Source organism: Clarias gariepinus, chromosome 28, assembly GCF_024256425.1.
Source record: "Clarias gariepinus isolate MV-2021 ecotype Netherlands chromosome 28, CGAR_prim_01v2, whole genome shotgun sequence".
In the NCBI taxonomy this organism is placed as follows: Eukaryota; Metazoa; Chordata; class Actinopteri; order Siluriformes; family Clariidae; genus Clarias; species Clarias gariepinus.
The window spans coordinates 9,482,353-9,499,929 of NC_071127.1; the positions used below are offsets into that span (position 1 = coordinate 9,482,353).

The 17,577-nt window shown below is 39.2% G+C and overlaps 1 protein-coding gene across 2 annotated transcripts; it reads right to left on the bottom strand.

Annotated features, from left to right (window-relative positions):
* Nucleotides 1-121: 121 nt before the first annotated feature.
* Nucleotides 122-9,640, bottom strand: si:ch211-152p11.4 (regulator of G-protein signaling rgs-7). Of its 2 annotated transcripts, XM_053489626.1 has the most exons (7): nucleotides 9,581-9,640; nucleotides 9,382-9,445; nucleotides 8,325-8,848; nucleotides 6,823-6,881; nucleotides 6,381-6,505; nucleotides 3,813-3,979; nucleotides 122-895 (listed from the first exon to the last, which is right to left on the bottom strand). In XM_053489626.1, exons 3-7 carry the CDS (start codon nucleotides 8,835-8,837, stop codon nucleotides 725-727), a joined length of 1,035 nt encoding a protein of 344 aa, XP_053345601.1. In that variant the 5' UTR covers nucleotides 8,838-8,848; nucleotides 9,382-9,445; nucleotides 9,581-9,640; the 3' UTR covers nucleotides 122-724. The 2 variants fall into 2 exon arrangements, with proteins under 2 accessions (XP_053345601.1, XP_053345600.1); XM_053489625.1 differs by having other exon boundaries at nucleotides 9,382-9,632.
* Between the last annotated feature and the right edge of the window lie 7,937 nt (nucleotides 9,641-17,577).

Here is a 17,577-nt window from a genome sequence, read left to right on the forward strand (position 1 = left end):
GAAACCCAAACAAATCAACAACAACAAAAACAAACTGCATTTTTTTTGCGACTAATTGAGATGGATCATAAACAATAAAACATGTTGTGACTTGTGTTTACTGTAGGTATCAGACACGATATATAAAACAGGATTTATTTCTAAACAGCCCAAACCTATGGAGACATAAACAACAGTGTGGAATTCTATACACGATTTCCAAGCGCGCTCGTTAAATCAGGTAGGAAGGAATTCATGTGGGGGGGGAAATGTCACGATATTCCCGTCCTGCCGGTGCGGTGACCCTTTGCGAGGAGGCCGGTCTCGCCTGACGAGCTGTTGCTTTGTGTAAACACGCCGTTTTGCTCGCTGAAGCAGGACAGGAGTGAACCGAGCGTCTTAGGTAATGATTACATGCAAGTGCGCACTTTACCTACCCTAAGCTTGCCTGTGTGAGCCGGACATCGACGTACTACAGTGTAAAGAAGACCTCAGTGCTTTTTTTTTTTTGCTTTTTTTTTTTTTTTTTTACATAAACTCCATTCTTTTAAACCACTCTACTATTATTCCCAACAATATATTAAACAGGAAAGAAGATTAGCTCATTCTATCATCCTTAAATCTTTTAATAATTATGACATTCACAATCGCGCGCTGTCCGTGCCTGCCTTTTTTCAGGCGTTCCTGTATCCACCGGTCCATAAAATGCCCTCGGTTAAGGATGTCTCCTTGACCTACATGCTCCTCAGTGAGCGTCCTGTAGGAGTGTGAGGTAGAAGTTGGACTGCAGGAAGCGGGGGTAACAGTCAAATTCCAGTAGGGCACGGATGCGTTTCTGAGCATGGCACAGGGAGGTGTGCGAGGGAGCTTTCAGCAGCTGCAGCGTCAAGTCCCGGGTCTTACTGTCCAGATTTACCTGAGGAAAAAAAAAAAAAAAGACAAACATTAAGAAAAACAGCTACTACACAGCTCCGTATATAAAGCAAAGGACAGGAATCACTACAGACCTATACGATATTATCACGATACCTAGGTGCCGGTTTAGTTTGTATTGTGATTTTATTATAAATAGTGTAGGGGGACGTTACTTTTTAAAGTAACTAATTACATTACAAAATTACTGTCATTAAAAAGTAATCAGTTACATTACAGCATTACTTTCTGATAAAAGTACTTCTCTATTGCAGAAAATGAAAACTCCTTTGTGATTCCTCCTGCATGTTATTTTAGTCAAGACCTTTAACCTGTAATTATTTTACCATCATCAATCAGCGAAGTTTGGCCCATAATCTGTTAACTACTAATACCACTATCTCACCTATTCGGTTTCTCGCAGTGGCCGTAAGTACGGTTCATCATGCTCATCGCGAGTTTTGGTGCTGTGATTAGGTTTCCATCTTTCCGCGCGGAAGCTTGCAGAACTTCGGCGATCACGCACGGTGCCTAACACCGCTTCTCACCGCGAATCAAACCGCATAGGTGGGATAGGGGTATAACAGCAGAAAAAACAGAGGGGGTGCGGGTTATCGGGGACGGGGCTTGTAAGACGACTTTAACACACACACACACACACACACACACACACACACACACACACACACACACACACTGCTGTCTGGCTCATGGATTACATAAATTGTCTGAATATTGGATTACATTTTTGAAAAAAATAACTAATTAACTGAGTACTTAAATGGCGGACCCAACCCAATTACTCGTTACATCAAAAAAGTAATCCAAGTACTCTTACGTTACAAAGTGAAACTAAACACACACGTATACAGTTAAACCATAGATTGCGTAATTAGTTTTTTAAAGTGTGCTTGTAATCCAAAGCAATCGTACATCAAAGTGAATTTCCCATAAGAAATAACGGAAACTCAGATGATTCAGTCCACAACCCAAAAATTTTTATATAAAAATAATTAACATAAAACAAAGTTAAAATATAACAAATTAACCTGCACTTTACCTTTAAAAAATCATAACTGGTGTGAGGGAGACGAGAGAGGAGGAGGAGGAGGAGGGGTTTAATGTATTTGCGTTCACACACACACACACACACACGGAATCACCGCTGTCTGGCTCACTGAAAATTTTTTCCCGTTTGTGTGATTTTAACAAGGAACCTCTCTAATGACACAAGCTTTCGCCTCCTTTTGAGGATTTCGCAGAAATGTGACATGTCTTACACAATTTAAACAATGCTTTACACACACACACTGTTACAATATTATAGTAAACAGTACACGAGCCACGGGTCAGTTGTAATCACGTGACGCTAGGCAGACAAAACCTTGCTCTTTTTTAAAAAAGTTAAAATGTATTGAAATTTTTTCGCTTGTCTTGCAAAACACTCGCAATCCAAGGTTTTATCAATTTTGTACATACAAATTGTGATACATGGCTGAACGGATTATTTTAACATTTTTTCCAATATAAAAACCCAATATTGGTCAAAGGCAAACTAAAATTAAACTAAACTAAATTTAATAAGTTTAATATTTAGTCTATATCTAAAATTGTCTTGACTAGTTTGGGAATTTGTGCCTTAATGTCACGTTCACACCGTTCGCAGAAACTGAATCAGATAAAAATTTGAACTTATGATCAATTAGTTTTAGTTCTGAGAACAAATAAAGCGTTCCCTATGAAATGACAAGCTCCAGTCAATCATAGTGACTCTAGCCAATCGTGGCCGTCATTGCATTCAAGGCATGAGTGACAGTTTTTTGACCATAATGCACTTCTGTCAACCATCCATGTAGATTAGTTTTGGAAGTGAAAGCATGTGTTAAGAACAGGCAGGTGAACAAATCGGGAAGAAAAACGGGGGCTGACTGAGGGTTAAAAAGATTTCTCACAAAACAAAACGTTCAGTGTACAAAGTTTGCGGGGGCGTCTTCAAGTTACATGGAATACTTTTCCAGAGTTGCTTCAAGTGTATTAGAAATACAAGGAGGAAGAGTATTTACTTTTTCCCCCGGTCACTTCACAATCTGTTAAATCGTGTCTCTGGTTATGCTAAGCCAGCAGTGTGTAGTTATCACATCCTCGGCCTTGTGAGAGTAACCGTGTCCTATTTATATCTAGTCTATGTGAAGAGAAAGACAATATTTGTAAAACGGAATCAACCCAGAATAAGGAAAAAAACAACCAGATTAAAAAAAAAAAAAAAAACCTGGTAAACCAGAATATATCTAAATTTAAAACAAAATATACATACTTAAGGCTTATTATTAAGGGTTTTAAGTGAGAAAACTAATGTTATAAGGAACGGGCTACATTTAATTAATCATTTAATTTAATTCATCTGTTTTAACTTTTTTTTTTAAAGATTTTAAATCGTAACAAAATCAGGAAAAAATTTAATATCGCGTCGCGATATTTAGGAAAAAAATCGTCATAGTTATAGAATCGCAATGTTTTATCAAATCCTGGGTATTGTGATATCATTGTATCAGGTGGTGACTGGTGATTCCCGTCCCCCTATTGAATACTGATTTCTGATTGGCCAGAATGTTTGGATTAATTTCCCCCAACAGCATTTGTTCAACATTTACGGTTGCCATAGTAACACGCACAAAATTTGTTGAAATTAGTTGAATTAAGTTAATAGAGAAGGAGTCTCACTGATTATTTCCCCATCGCAGCGCACGATGTTGTCTAAACAAACCGTAACATTGTAGACCCCATGTCAGCATTCTTAATGTCATGTCATTTAAAACACTTTATCTAGTCACAAAGTTAGTAAGTGATGGTGTTCAGAATGGAAATCAGTAGCAGCTTTCACGAGAAGTGTGTTGAATATGATATGAATGACGCAGACCGACCTCACGAGGTGCTCCAGGCTGAATGTAGGTGGCAGTGATCTCCTTGGCGCGTCGTCCCAGGCTGAAGGTGTTGGACGATTGTCTGTACTGCTCGCAGGCCAAGTAGAACTGGAGGTTCTCCTCGCTGAACTCTGAGCGGAGGAATGCGCCGAACACAGATGTGGCCACTGAGAGAAAGCGAGAGAGAGAGAACGGGTTAATGTCTAAAGTCTGCTATCACAAAACAGTCTCAGGGGACATGAGAGGCGGCGAAGGGAGGGGGGGGGCAGAAGAGAAAAGACACAGATGGGACGTTCACACAGTGTGCGCACACACACACACGCACACACAAGTTTTAAGAACACTGTAAACCAAACATCTGACATTTTACGTTGTGTTTACAATTTGTCCTCGCGCTGCAGATTGCTACATCTTTTCAAGGAAACTGGGGTGGAGAAAGGAAAGGGGTGGACGGTGTTGCAGTGCAATGCAGATGTTACAACATACAGTAGTAAGTTTGTCACTTTCAGTAACTGTATGATCTGGGAACCGCTACCACAACACATGAAATAAAACTCCAAAGAAATTAAATAGAAGTCCGTGTGGTCGGTTATAAATTAACAGAATATTACTGTACGCGTTGAAATAAATCTGCACTAAACGGAAATTTATTTTACAGATAATGAGATCCCTGGGGGGGCACCATGCGCTACGTGATATCCTGCCAGATGAATCCAAAGTGAAATTGCAGATGGCAGTTCTTTCACAAAGATGGAGGGGGAGAAAAAACCTTGTTCTTTAAAAGTGTTTTTATTGGGTGCCGGGCTTATCGGGGAAACTAATCAAGAAAGTACTGCAAGTTGTAAAACCTGACAGGGAAGAACTTCTTGTGCCTGGAAATACCACTTAATTGGTATGACACCGGGTCACACAACTGTGTGCTAAAAATAAAAGAGCTCCTGTACACCTGGACATTTAACAAATTATTTACAATGTAACAATTTAAATCAGTGAATCATGTAGAATTGGAGCAACACGCTAAAATTATGCAAATAGAAATGAGGGTCAAGAGCTTCATGTCAGAATGTGAAACAGAAAAATAGTCAAAGACTGGTTCAACCTGACAACTCTAACTGGCTAATCGTCATAACTCATTCTTGGACAGAAAGGCTTCTTGGAATACACAGCCTGTCGAACCGTAAAGTGGCAGAAGAACAGGAAGCTAATAAAAATATTGGAAAAATGTTTCAAACGTCAGAATTTTAGCATCAGCAGTATGAATGCATGGATTTATCCCGCCTTGTGTCAATAGTCCAAGCGTCTGCTCCTGGTGAGAGTAGTGGTGGTGGTGGTGGTGGTGGTGTAATGGTCTAGGGAATGATGTTTCATCACTCGCAAGCCACAGCTAAGTACCTAAGTGTTGCACCGATAATGCACCGATAATGGCTACTTCCCGCAATAATAAGATGCATTAGGTGCGTGTACATGGCCGCTTATATTCCACTAATGATTCGAATAATGGCTTAATTGAAAATAAAAAAAATAAATGCATCATGTTAACACCTCGGTCTGACCCGATCGGAATGGATTTACAATCGTAATGGGAGGACGGTTTAAAGTTTTGATGAATCCGTTCATTAGGTAAATATTACCAATGTCAACACTTGGTCTGATTATTTCTCTCTTTTCAGAATAAATATATTCTTTCAGCCCCATATTTGAGATTCCTTTAGAGAGGGAAACTTTTCTTCCATTCCTAATCAAGAGAACAACTTGCTCTCTCACTTGTCTTTAGGTTCATCCGCTGGAAATCTGGGCACTGATTGGCTCAACATCTTATACATAATAAATCATCTAACCAATCAGGGATGACGCTGAATTCTTGTAGGGAATTTTAACATAACATAAAATGTAGAAGTTGGGATTCATCTAAAAAGACTAACCTAACCTTAACATTTAGAAAAAAAAAGTTTTATATTTAATCTTTTCCCAGCGGTCAGAACCACGTTATATAATTATATTCCGATTAAATTCTTCAAGCATGTAAAATCACGTCTTATCAGATCAGCGTCCATGTAAACTGTTGAGTTGCAATCGGACTCAAATAAAAAAAAAACCTAGTTCATTCAAATGTCGCTATTGTTGCAGAAGTCAACACAAACTGGTTCCTCGAACATGACAATGAGTTCAGCGAACCTTACTGGTCTCCCAAGTAACCGTCTCTGAATCCAACACAGCACCACTGGAATGTTACAAAACAGGAGAGGCTTACAGCAGACAAATTTGGTGAAGAGAAATTCCCAACACCTCGCAGATTCCATGCCATGATGAAAAAAATAACAAAATTAAAAAACGTGGTGTTGATAGCAAAGTGATTGTTAAAGGTTTATGGTGTAAGATTAAATGCTCTGTTTTTTTTTTTCCGCTCTCCCGCCGAAGCCCTGCAGGCTTCCAAAAGCAGTTGTTCTCGATCCGTTTCCAAGCATAACTTGTCAAGCAAGCAGAAGAGGTACATAAGCCCATCTCTCGTGTCATAGGAAGCTGGAAATTAATTAGATGAAATAGTAGAAGCACTGTCGCATGGTTCACCTCTGCTGTTGAGAATGACATCGAGAGAATTGGCCCATTTCTCCAGCTCCGCCCTGCTCAGTCGGGTCTTCGCGTGTCCCACCTGACTCCACTGCTTCGTGAAGCGGGATCGCCGCTGTTTCGCGCTAGGAATAAACGAGAAAATCGGCTGATGAGGAATTATTCTTGGAAATAAAAAATAGCAGCAAACTTAACAAGGGTGGGAGGAAAAAGAAACGAGCCGAGAATGAAACTAAAAAAAAAAGGAAACTAAGGAATCAAAGGACAACACTGAGTAAGACACAAACTAGATCAGAGTCCTATTTCAAATGGATCCGAGCCAACATCCACACCCACATATACAAGTAAGCAGATAGCAAAATGTTTACACTGCATTAAGAACGACATGACTAAACCTACCGTCATTACGCATTTGTGATTCGTGATCTTAAACTGATCCTACCTGCTGTCTTGATCTCTGTGCTCCTGGACTGGGATATTAGGATTACAACCGTGCGGGCTCTACAGAGACAGAGAAAGAAAAAGAAATAAATGATTTTTTTTAACAAAAGCTAATCAGGTCAAATTTCTTCAGTTCTTTTTTTTTCCCCCCAGAGGGGACTAGATTCAAGTAGTGATTATGCAACACTGGAGCGTCATTAACGTCATGGAGAAAGTAGGACATGAGAACAGGAAAGGCATTAACGTGCATTAAACAGAAATGAAGACTCCTCGACGTGGCCTTTGAATTGTTTGCTCTAGGCTTGATTTGGTCCTCAGTTGAATCCATCTTGTCAGCGCTGTGTCAACATAATAAATGAAGCGGCGGCACGTACGAGTGCTCTTAAACATAGCTTTAAATCTGAAAGAATTTCTCAGTGGGGAAGAAAAAAAAAGCAGAAGAGAGAGAGAGAGAGAGAGAGAGAGAGAGGATGATGCAAGTGCAATCCAAGTAAGACTGGAAAGTTGACAAACACCTGAGATTGAGCAACACTTAAACTGAGTGTGTCGTGCTTACACTTGTGTCAGGCCATTTAGAATGACTAAACAAGTAACGTTCTTACCACTTGAGCGTCAAATCAAAGAAAGAGGAAATGTCATAAAAGGATTCCCTAAAGATTTGCACTTCTTCAAAGACTCTCACCTTTCCTTTATGTCAATAATCTCAGCATCTAAAAAAGCTGTAGTAACTAAATCGACTATCCTGTGCACGTCCCAAGAGTCTTCACAATTCACAATGGATTGTTAGGGAAAATCCTTTCAACACAGTACTGTTTGTCTTCACTCTTTCACTTCTTTCCTGTACGCTGTAATGATTTATAACCCCACTATCCGCTTTTACCCAGAGGAGCATGGATTTCCTTCTAAATTCTCTTAAGATTTTTTCCTCATGAGGGTCAGGGAGTTTTAAGGTTATCTGGCTTGCTCTAATTGTTAATTTAACTAAAAAAATAAAACTAACATGGATAAAGCCTACATTGAGATTAAGATTTATTTATGTGTCACATCCAGAGGTGGGAAAAGTGCACAAATCTGCTTCTTAAGTAAATGTAGAGGGCGAATATTATTCAAGTAAAAGTAGAAGTTCTCCATTTACATGTACACTTGAGGAAAAGTAAGAAAAATAGGGGGAAAAAAGTCCCCTTCAAATGTATTGTACTTTAGACACCCATACCTTATAGCAGAGTGAAAAAAAAAATTTCCCCCTACATAGCCCAGTTAAGAACCTGAGATCAGAGTGCAGGGTCAGCCTTGCTAAAGGGCTCAACAATGGCAGCTTAGGTGGTACTGGAATATAAACCCAGTACCTTCCAAACAGCAAACCCATAGCCTTAACTGTGTGAGACAACACTGCCCAATCTCAGTCGCATCCCGATAGGACTCAAACCCACAATCCACAGGCTTCTACATGTCCTGTATGTTGATTGAGATTTGGAAATCTAAAAAATTCTGAGCCCCTCTTACCTGACCAAACAGACTCTTCAGGTGTAATTTAGCAGACGACAGCTTGGACCGGACATGGTGCCGATTCTGGGGAGTCTGGTGCGAGCCCGAGTTGAGGCAAGGCGGATTAACTGCGGACATGGACGATGGAGACGGCACGTCGTCCTTGTCTACACTCTCACCGCTGCTCAGGGCATTCGGTGCCAGCTGACTGTCACTATACGCCTTAAAGCTCTCGTTAAGATTGGTGACCTTGAGCAGCTCAGGCGACAGGTCCCGCTCGTTAATATCCTCTATGCAAAAGCTCAGCTCCCTGGTGAGCTCCTTCACCGTCCTGCTCACGGAGGCCTGCGGTGCAGCCGGCATGGGCGACAGAGGCGTCGCTCCGTGGTCTGCTTGGTTGACAATCCGTGGCGAGGTCCTGTACGTGCCGGGTTCATCCTCCTCCTCAGGGAAGTCGTCTTTCTCAGACGCATTCTTCCAGGGAAAGATGTCCAGGCACAGGAGGGATCCTTCTGAACTGAAGCGCCGCATAACTACGTGTTCTGTGAAGGAGATCGAGAAAGATAACGATTTTAAGGAAATACCAGAGGGTCTGGATGGAATTAGGCAACGATAACAATTTGAGGGATTTTTTTCTTACTGAAGAAGGTTCCTCGTAGACGGTTTTGTAATCTTGGAAAACGAGTCTGAGGCTCAAAGGGGAATTACTTTGAATATCTAATGCTTTTCCTTTCACTTATTTGACACAGAGACTCAGATGATAGGCTGAATGTTGGGTGTTTACACATTTTTTGTGAAAATAAAATTCATGCTAGCTTTACACACACACACACACACACACACAAATAATTCTGAAACATTTTACACACTGTCCACCTGACAAGTGTTTGCACTTGTTTCATCCTGTAAAAATTTTCACAGAAAATATTCAGCATTTCAGGGAAGCCCCTCAACACATAAGACTACAAAAAACAAACAAACAAACAAACATAAAACTAACTTAAAAGGAAGTTCAATGTTTATATATACGATAATATAGGATACATTAATGAGAAATATTTTTCATAAACAATACCTTAGGGTGACTCCAGGCTTCTTCTTCACATGTTAAGTTCTCTCGTTAAGTGCTGGACGCCTTTCTTCCTCACACACACACACAGAGAGAGAGAGAGAGAAAGAGAGAGAGTCTTTCACAACTTCCTCAGTCAGTTTAAAACGATACTTTGTTTCCAGAACGCTACAACTGTAACCCCGACGCTCCAGTAACGGCTAACCTGTAGCTCCCTGAAAGCGCACGTTCAGGTTCTCCTCGCGCAGTGTTTCTCGTGCATTAAAAACAGCCACGCCCTCTTGACTCCAGGCCACGCCCCACCGCCTACTCCCACTCCAGGCCAGTCGCGACCTGTTGGCGTTCCGAGGTGAGCGCGCGACTGACGTCGTGTTTTTTTTTTTTTGTACGTTTCATACTTCTCACGCTTCCTTAGCAACACAGTTACCGCTTATCACCGCAACCCCGAGGACGAGGACGAGTTCCTCCACATTTCAGGCGTGTTCGGGAATCACAATCCTTTCTCTGATGCAACTCCGGCAGGAGAGAACTTTATTTATTTATTTATTTATTTATTGTTTTTACATTTACCATCAGGTTGTGTTTTCAACCATTAACCCACTTAACATTTACGTTTAACACTAATTTTCCATGTAGGCTACGTACCAGGCTGTAAGTCTAATTAATGAATTATTCATAAAAAACTTTTTTTTTAAACTTTATTGAACTTTCTTTCAAAAAAGAAACTGAAATCTTGTTTATTAAAAACAAACAAACAAACCCTACAATTACTTTGGTCAATTACGTCATCGACACGCCCATTTATGTACTCCAACCCATCCATCTAGGAATCTCTGTAGTCCGAGCAGGGACAGTGGAGGCCAACTGCCATTACCATTTTGTATTTATTCCCATTTTTACAACCATGGAAGGATCTCTCGTCAACATGTACACACCACTAGCAATTTGGGAACACCTACTAGTCCTTGATCGGTGGGAGGAAACCGGAGAACACGGATGAAACCCACCAAACACATGCAAACCCTGGAGGTGCAATGTGCAAGGTGACAGTGCTGACCACTACGCCACTATTGTATTTAATATAACATTCTGGATGTTTTTTTTTTTCTCGAATAAACCTCTTACCTTTTTTACTTCAAAAAATTTATCTTTAGTAATGTTTGTTCTTTTTTATATTACAATATATTTTTTAATTATTATTATCCATTATCTTCTTCTTCTTCACTGATAATAAAATAAGAAACAGCTCTTTATTGTTTAACACATTTATATACAGAGTGAGACAAAAACATGTATTTACACTATTATTGTTATCTTAACGTGTTTTTGATTGACTAAAGATATAAAGGTTCATCTCAATGAATTCACATGTGACAAATAAACATAATCGAAAAGTTGATTTAATTTTAGTAATTCAATAAAAAATTGAAACTCATATTATATAGATTCATTACACACAGACTGATGTGTTTCAAGTGTTATGGCTTACAGCTAATAAAAACCCCAAATTCAGTGTCTCAGAAAATTAGAATATTGTAAAAAAAAAAAATCAATGTTGGAGACTCATGTTGTCACACTAATTAACTTAAAACACCTGCAAAGGTTTCCTGAGCCTTTAATTGGAATCTCTGACTGGTTCAGTAGACTACACAATCATGGGGAAGACAGCTGACTTGACAGTTGTCCAGAAGACGATCATTGACACCCTACATAATAAGGGTAAAACACAAGCAACAGTCTGGAGAGGATTCGGGAGAGGAAGCCCACTGAGGAATTTGGGGGAGAGCCACAAGGAGTGGACCGCAGTCATCTCACTTACTCATCGTCTATACAGGCGATTATCTTAATCTGCATGTCTTTGGACGGTGGGAGGAAACCAGAGTACACGGAGGAAACTTACCAAGCACGGAGGAGAGTATGCGAACTCCACGCACACAGACCCGAAGTGAGAATTGAACTCAAACCCTGGAGGTGTTTACCATAACCGCCTAATCCCCTTTAAAGCACCTTAATGTGCAGCTCTTCAGATTCCCACCTGACTGCACTATTCTAAACAGTGTATTATATATAGGCCTACAGTATATTATACATACTTACATAACCTTTTCTTATTGCGATTTTTTATTTTAATCTAGCCTTAATATTCCTCTTTATCTTTTTTACTTGTATGTTGTTGTATCTGAATAATAAAAGATTATGGTTATTATAACATCAATGCAAATAAGGAGTGGGTCAGGGGTAGCTCAGTGGTTAAGGCATTGGACTACGGTTCGTAGGATCCCAGGTTCAAATCCCACAACCAACAAGTTGCCACTGTTGGGCCCTTGAGCAAGGCCCTTAATCCTCAACTGCTCAGATGTATAATGAGATAAAAATGTAAGTCGCTCTGGATAAGAGCAAATGCCTAAATGTAAGGAGTGGCTTTTAAAAAAATTATTTACTCTGGTGCTACACAATAAGACCAGCAGAGGGCGCGAAAGACCAGTTTTACGACGTCCTTTAAAAAATATATAATAATAATACAGTAATGGCCATTTAAATAAAATAAATACATTAATTAAAAAATTGGGAGGAAGATTAAGAATCAGAACCATGATTAAAATAATAGTGAGACAAGCTAGAAAAAGAATACTAGGACAGTAATAATTGTAGTATTGATTTAAAAAAAAAAAAGGAAAAAGAATTGTAAGAGGCAGCTGTGGTTTAAAAGTGCAGACAGCAATGCATTTATGTCATTAGATCTGGGGAAAAAGCTGCTCCTCAGGCTGTTTGTCCGGATATCCTTACCACAATTGAACAAGTGATTTAAAGACAAATCTCTGTGAACTCATTATATCTTGCCACTGTTTGTTCAGTGGTTGAGGTGTGACTGCATTCCAGAGGGAGGACGCCAGCAGGTGCATGTAGTAAAAAAAAAAAATGGCGAAAGGAAAGATTTATTTAATCTTTATCCCTTGTCATTATTCTGGAATATATTCTTATTCTTATATCCTTCAGTAAATCATATTTCAGTGATTCTGCCCGTTAGCTTCTCACTTTCCATTTACAGTTCCAGCTGAATGAGCTGTGCACTTTCCCTGATTGGACTTTTTTTTCCTTTCTTTCCCCCAATGCCTTCAATCTGCATGCAAATACGGGCTGCGGCTGACTTCATAACGAGCTCAGTCAGGTCTCCAGGAGGACTCCTGAAGTTTCATTTGACACCGAACAAAAAAAATAATAATAATCTGGGGAACATATATAGACCTGAGCAGAGAGTCAGAGGCTTGAATCCAGGTTATTGCGCTGCTCTTGCAGACTGAGAATATAATTAGGTAATTAGACTAAGGTGAATCTAACATATTGTTTTCATTTTCTTCCAAAGATCATGCATAATTACATTTTATTCAAGGCAATTTAGGACAAGGCTGCGTTTGATTTAGCAGTTGAGGGTGAAGAGCTCAGCTCGGGCTTAATTGCAATCCTGGCATTTGAGATCACGTTGGCTGTTGGAGATTATCCTGGGACCACCGGATGTGAGGTGGGAATACACACTGGATGGGAAGGATCAGAGAGTGCCGTGCATGCACATGATCATACCTAAGGGCATTTTTATGTACTTGATTCACCTACCAGCGTGTTTGTCGTAGAAGAGAGGAAACTTGAAAACCCAGAGGGAACCTGGAGCTGAGTTATTTAAAAAAAAAAATGGTAGTTCAATTAACAGATTAATTAGTTTTCCTTATTTTCTTTAATTCCACACTTTTATCCGGAGTTAAGGGTTGGGTTAGAGGGTGAAACAGGGACTCTCTGCCAGTCCTAGGAATTGAACTTATCAAAACAATATCCAGTACATTGGATATGCATTATAAAGCTACGAGCCATGAAATTTGCTTATTCAGCTCAGGAGTCAGGGTTTGGAGCTGCAGGATGTCAAAACACTTATTTAAGTCATGCTTCAAAAGAAAAAAAAAAACTTTATACATGTTAAAAAGGTCCTGTACAACTAGGTATTCTATGCATTTTTTTTTTACACCACAGCTCGGTTGAATTCTTGATTCTGATTGGTCAGAGTATGTTGATTTATTTCCTATAACAGCAGATCTGCCAGGCAATCAAATCACAGGTTTATATTAAAGCACTTGTTTTTTTTATATTCTTTACACAGGGACTTGCATGATACTGTATCTGTATCACAAAAGAAATGTGTGCGAATTGTTGATATGAAATCTTTTGAAAAGATTTGGAATCTCCAGTATCAGTTTTTTTTTTTAAAACATTTGTCCGTAAAGCTCATAACAGATAAGGTCAATGTATATATTTTATTAAGTTGATCACTTTTTTCTGTTATTCTAAATTCCAACACACAGTATGACCACAAACACCGCGAGCCTGGAGCCTATTCCAGGAGACTTAGGGCACAAGGTGGGGTACACAAGGTGGGGGCAGGGTTCTAGTCCATCGCAGGGTACACACACTCATTCACACACTACAGACAATTGGAATGACAATTAGCCTAATCTGCATGTCTTTGAAATGTGGGGGGAAACCAGAGTACTCTGAGAAAACCCACCGGAGAGAACATGCAAACTCCATGCACACAGAGACAGGAATCAAGCCTGGCCGGGAATCGAACCTGGACCCTGGAGATGCAAGACGAGATTACTCATTTCCATTATTTTTTTATACTGATGAATTGAATTGATCTGAATTGAATTGAAGCTGTAACTTTATGTTTTTAGAAAGAAGAAGAAAAATCCTGATTAATAACACAACAACTGTAAAGTTAAAAGGAGATAGAGAGAGAATCTGCTAAGGAAATGAACATTTACAGCTGCTATAGTGTAAGTGATAACAGGATCTCGTTTTACACAACAGAAAGAACTAAACATAACCATGAACAGACAAATGTACAAAACGTGTTGTTGATCTTTCAGCTGGTCCCTCTTAAAGGAGTCACCACATCAGATCAAGTATAAAAATGATGTATTATAGTATAATAATGGAATAATGTATAGATAAAGCGTACAATGTGTTCAAGAAATAAAACTGTGCTAAAACTTGTGCGGTGGTAAAAGAGAAAAAAAAAAACTTTGGGATTTGTTTGGGTGAATAATGAACTTTGGACCGGGGCATTTGAGGGTCTAGATTTCTGATCAGGGGTTCGAGCCCCGTCGCCACTGTTAGGTCCCTTAACCCTATACCTCATGCAGTGCTGGTCCTAAGGCCAGATAGAAATGGGAGGGAATTTGACTGGATGAAAACCTATGTCAGATGTGGCGACGCCTCGGATAAAAGGGACAAAACCCAAGAAAAAAACTTCATAGTGGTAATAGTCCATGTCACCATGTCTTTGATTATTTTTCCAAATCAGCACGTCCAGTTGTGTACCATTACTTAATTTCAGCGAATGTGAAATATGGTGATAATCATATAAAAGACAGATGTTAGAAAACTGTCTACTATTCTATAAGGATTCTATAAGGTTTTTCATAAGATTTATCCATTGTATCTTGTTACTATTACTATTGGCACTAATCACATTTTTTTGTTCTGTTACAAAAAAATTTGTATTTGTACTTGTATTTCTCTACCTTTCTCATCTGAACCAAGCTGCTCCAGCCTGCCCACACGCGCGCACAAACACACACGCACATGCACACACACAAATAGGTTAACCTAGTTTTTTTTGTGTAACTATGCCATAAGCACTTTCTGAGAGCGCTTTTGGGAAATGTCAAAACCAACAATAACAAAAGAACAGGTTGTGTGTTTGTCTTTTCAAATGCTTTCATTAAGTGTTGTACGGTTATTACGTTACAAAAAAAAACATTTATAAAGATCTTGACTCCTCTTGTGATGAACTGAATAGGGGACAAAAATGAAACCAGAACATGTCCAATTGATGGATAATAAAAATGACAAACAAGAGCTGTTTTTTTTATTTTATTGTTTTTAGGTATGAGAGGTTTTAATTTTTCTAAAGGATTTTAATTACACTTTCAGGTCCTTGTCTTTTTTAGAAACTTGTAAAAACAAAAATTCACCAAAAATGATCAACAGATCACATAAATAACTGTATTTCTATTTTTAATTTTTTTTGGTTTAGCTTCTAAAGCTAAATCCTACATGTAGCGAATCGAGAATGCCTCCTACCTCCATGCACTTGTATGCTCTAAAATAATGGCACTCTATCCTTATATAACAGCTGTACTGAAGTGGTGCAAAAGCAGGCATAACTTTTTTATGAATTTATTTTATTAACTGACAATAAACTAAAAGTCAAAAGTTTGGACACACCTAAACATCTGATTTTTATTCCTTTCAAAATTATAATACTACTGCTAAATAAAGCTGCTATTTTTCACACAGTATTTTTGGAGTTTTCACAGTATAAGACACACTGTGTTCTGTCTCGAGTGTGATTTGTTTTATATTTTAAATAGCTTATTTGTTTCCATATTTTATTTTATATTTTAATTTTGATTAGATCTGGACAGCTCAGTAAGATTAGAACTGTGCACTTTGTTTTTATAATTTACACTTTACAATGTTAGGTATAAATAAAATATTCATTAGGCATATGTAATATTATAGGATGTTTGTGCATTAGTGATTTCATACCGAACTGTTGACATCAGTCTTTCAACTGTCAGCCTCAAGAAATCCTCTGTTCCCAGAGCCGTGTGGCTTTTCAACAGCTCTCTACAGGGGCATGGGAATGTGGACTGGGCTTAAGGCTTAAGGCTTAAAGATCTTCTGCATTATACATCACAGTGCAACCTGCACAACTCTGCTTATCTTTCAGCTTCAGGGTCTCCTCACTACTCTCAGTATCACATAGTACGCAGAAACCCAGTCGGTTGTCACTTTGCACAGTTATTACTGTCACAGCTGTCACTTTGTCATAAATACAATTGCACATCAAAGGTTGCACTGCATTTCACTTAATTTCCCTTATAAGTATTATTTATTATTCCTTTTAGTTTTATATATCACATAGTTTTCTATCTATCTATCTATCTATCTATCTATCTATCTATCTATCTATCTATCTATCTATCTATCTATCTATCTATCTATCTATCTATCTATCTATCTATCTATCTATCTATCTATCCATCCATTCATCCATCCATCCATCTCAAGCCTGGAGAAAATGGGAGATTTGTGTTATAAAGGACTTAAAGTTGTGTGCGGAGTGTGTGGCGACCCTTCGACCCTAATGTGCAATTGTGTTTATGACAAAGTGACAACAGTAGTAATAATAGTAGTAATAATAGAACAGCATGTGTGACAAGTGATTACGTCTAGGCATATTGGCATAATATCTAATACTGCATTAGTGACTTAGTGGTAGGTTTCTAGCCTGACACGTGGAAGGCCTGGGTTCACACCCAAATCCTAAACAAAATGAGAGGGTTGCATCAGGAAGGGCTTCCGGCGTTAAACCTGTGCCAAGTTGTGTGCGGATCACATGGTCTGCTGTGACGAGCAGTCGAAAGACTAACAACATTTAATGCACATATGAATCAGAGCTCAAATGCTAAATTATAAAAGCCAGAAACAGGATTAAACAAAAAGGGTGTTTGACTGAACTGAGCGAAATATTCTGGGGATTTTCAAAGAGGATTGGTGAAGTTGGGTTCAACAGCTGTTAAGTAGTACCTTTATATAGAGAAAGAGTTACTCTACCAACATGTGCAATTTAAACCACCTATGTCACTCTCACTCACTCACTGTCTATACCACTTTATCCTGTGTACAGGGTCCGGAGGGTCTGAAGTCTATCCCAGGGCACAAGGTGAGGTACAGTACACCCTGGATGGGGTGCCAATCCATCCATCACGAGGCATACACACACACACACACACACGCTCTTTTATACAATACAGGCAATTTGGGAACGCTAATTAACCTAATCTGGATGTCTTTGGACTGTGGGAGAAAACCAGAGTAACGCGGAGGAAACCAGGGAATCGAACCCGGACCCTGGAGGTGCAAGGTGACAGTGCTAACAACTAATCCACTGTACCACCCCTACTATCTCACTTAGTCATAATAATAAATTTAATGGTCACTTTTGCATTACTTTAGTTCCAGCCCTTGCAGTATTTAGTGCACTGTACTGTATATGTGCATTTGACGCGCGCTCTCTACGGCGCATGCGCAGTCCAAACGCTCGTCTCCTAGCAACCAAGACCTAACATTACTTCACACTGG

Excerpts from the sequence above, each read along its gene's own strand:
- si:ch211-152p11.4 (XM_053489626.1), bottom strand. The coding sequence starts at position 8,837 with ATGCGGCGCTTCAGTTCAGAAGGATCCCTCCTGTGCCTGGACATCTTT. Across the intron at positions 6,882-8,324 it reads TGAAGAGTCTGTTTGGTCAG|AGCCCGCACGGTTGTAATCC; the intron begins GTAAGAGGGGCT and ends CTGTCTCTGTAG. Across the intron at positions 896-3,812 it reads AGCCTGGAGCACCTCGTGAG|GTAAATCTGGACAGTAAGAC; the intron begins GTCGGTCTGCGT and ends TTTTTTCCTCAG.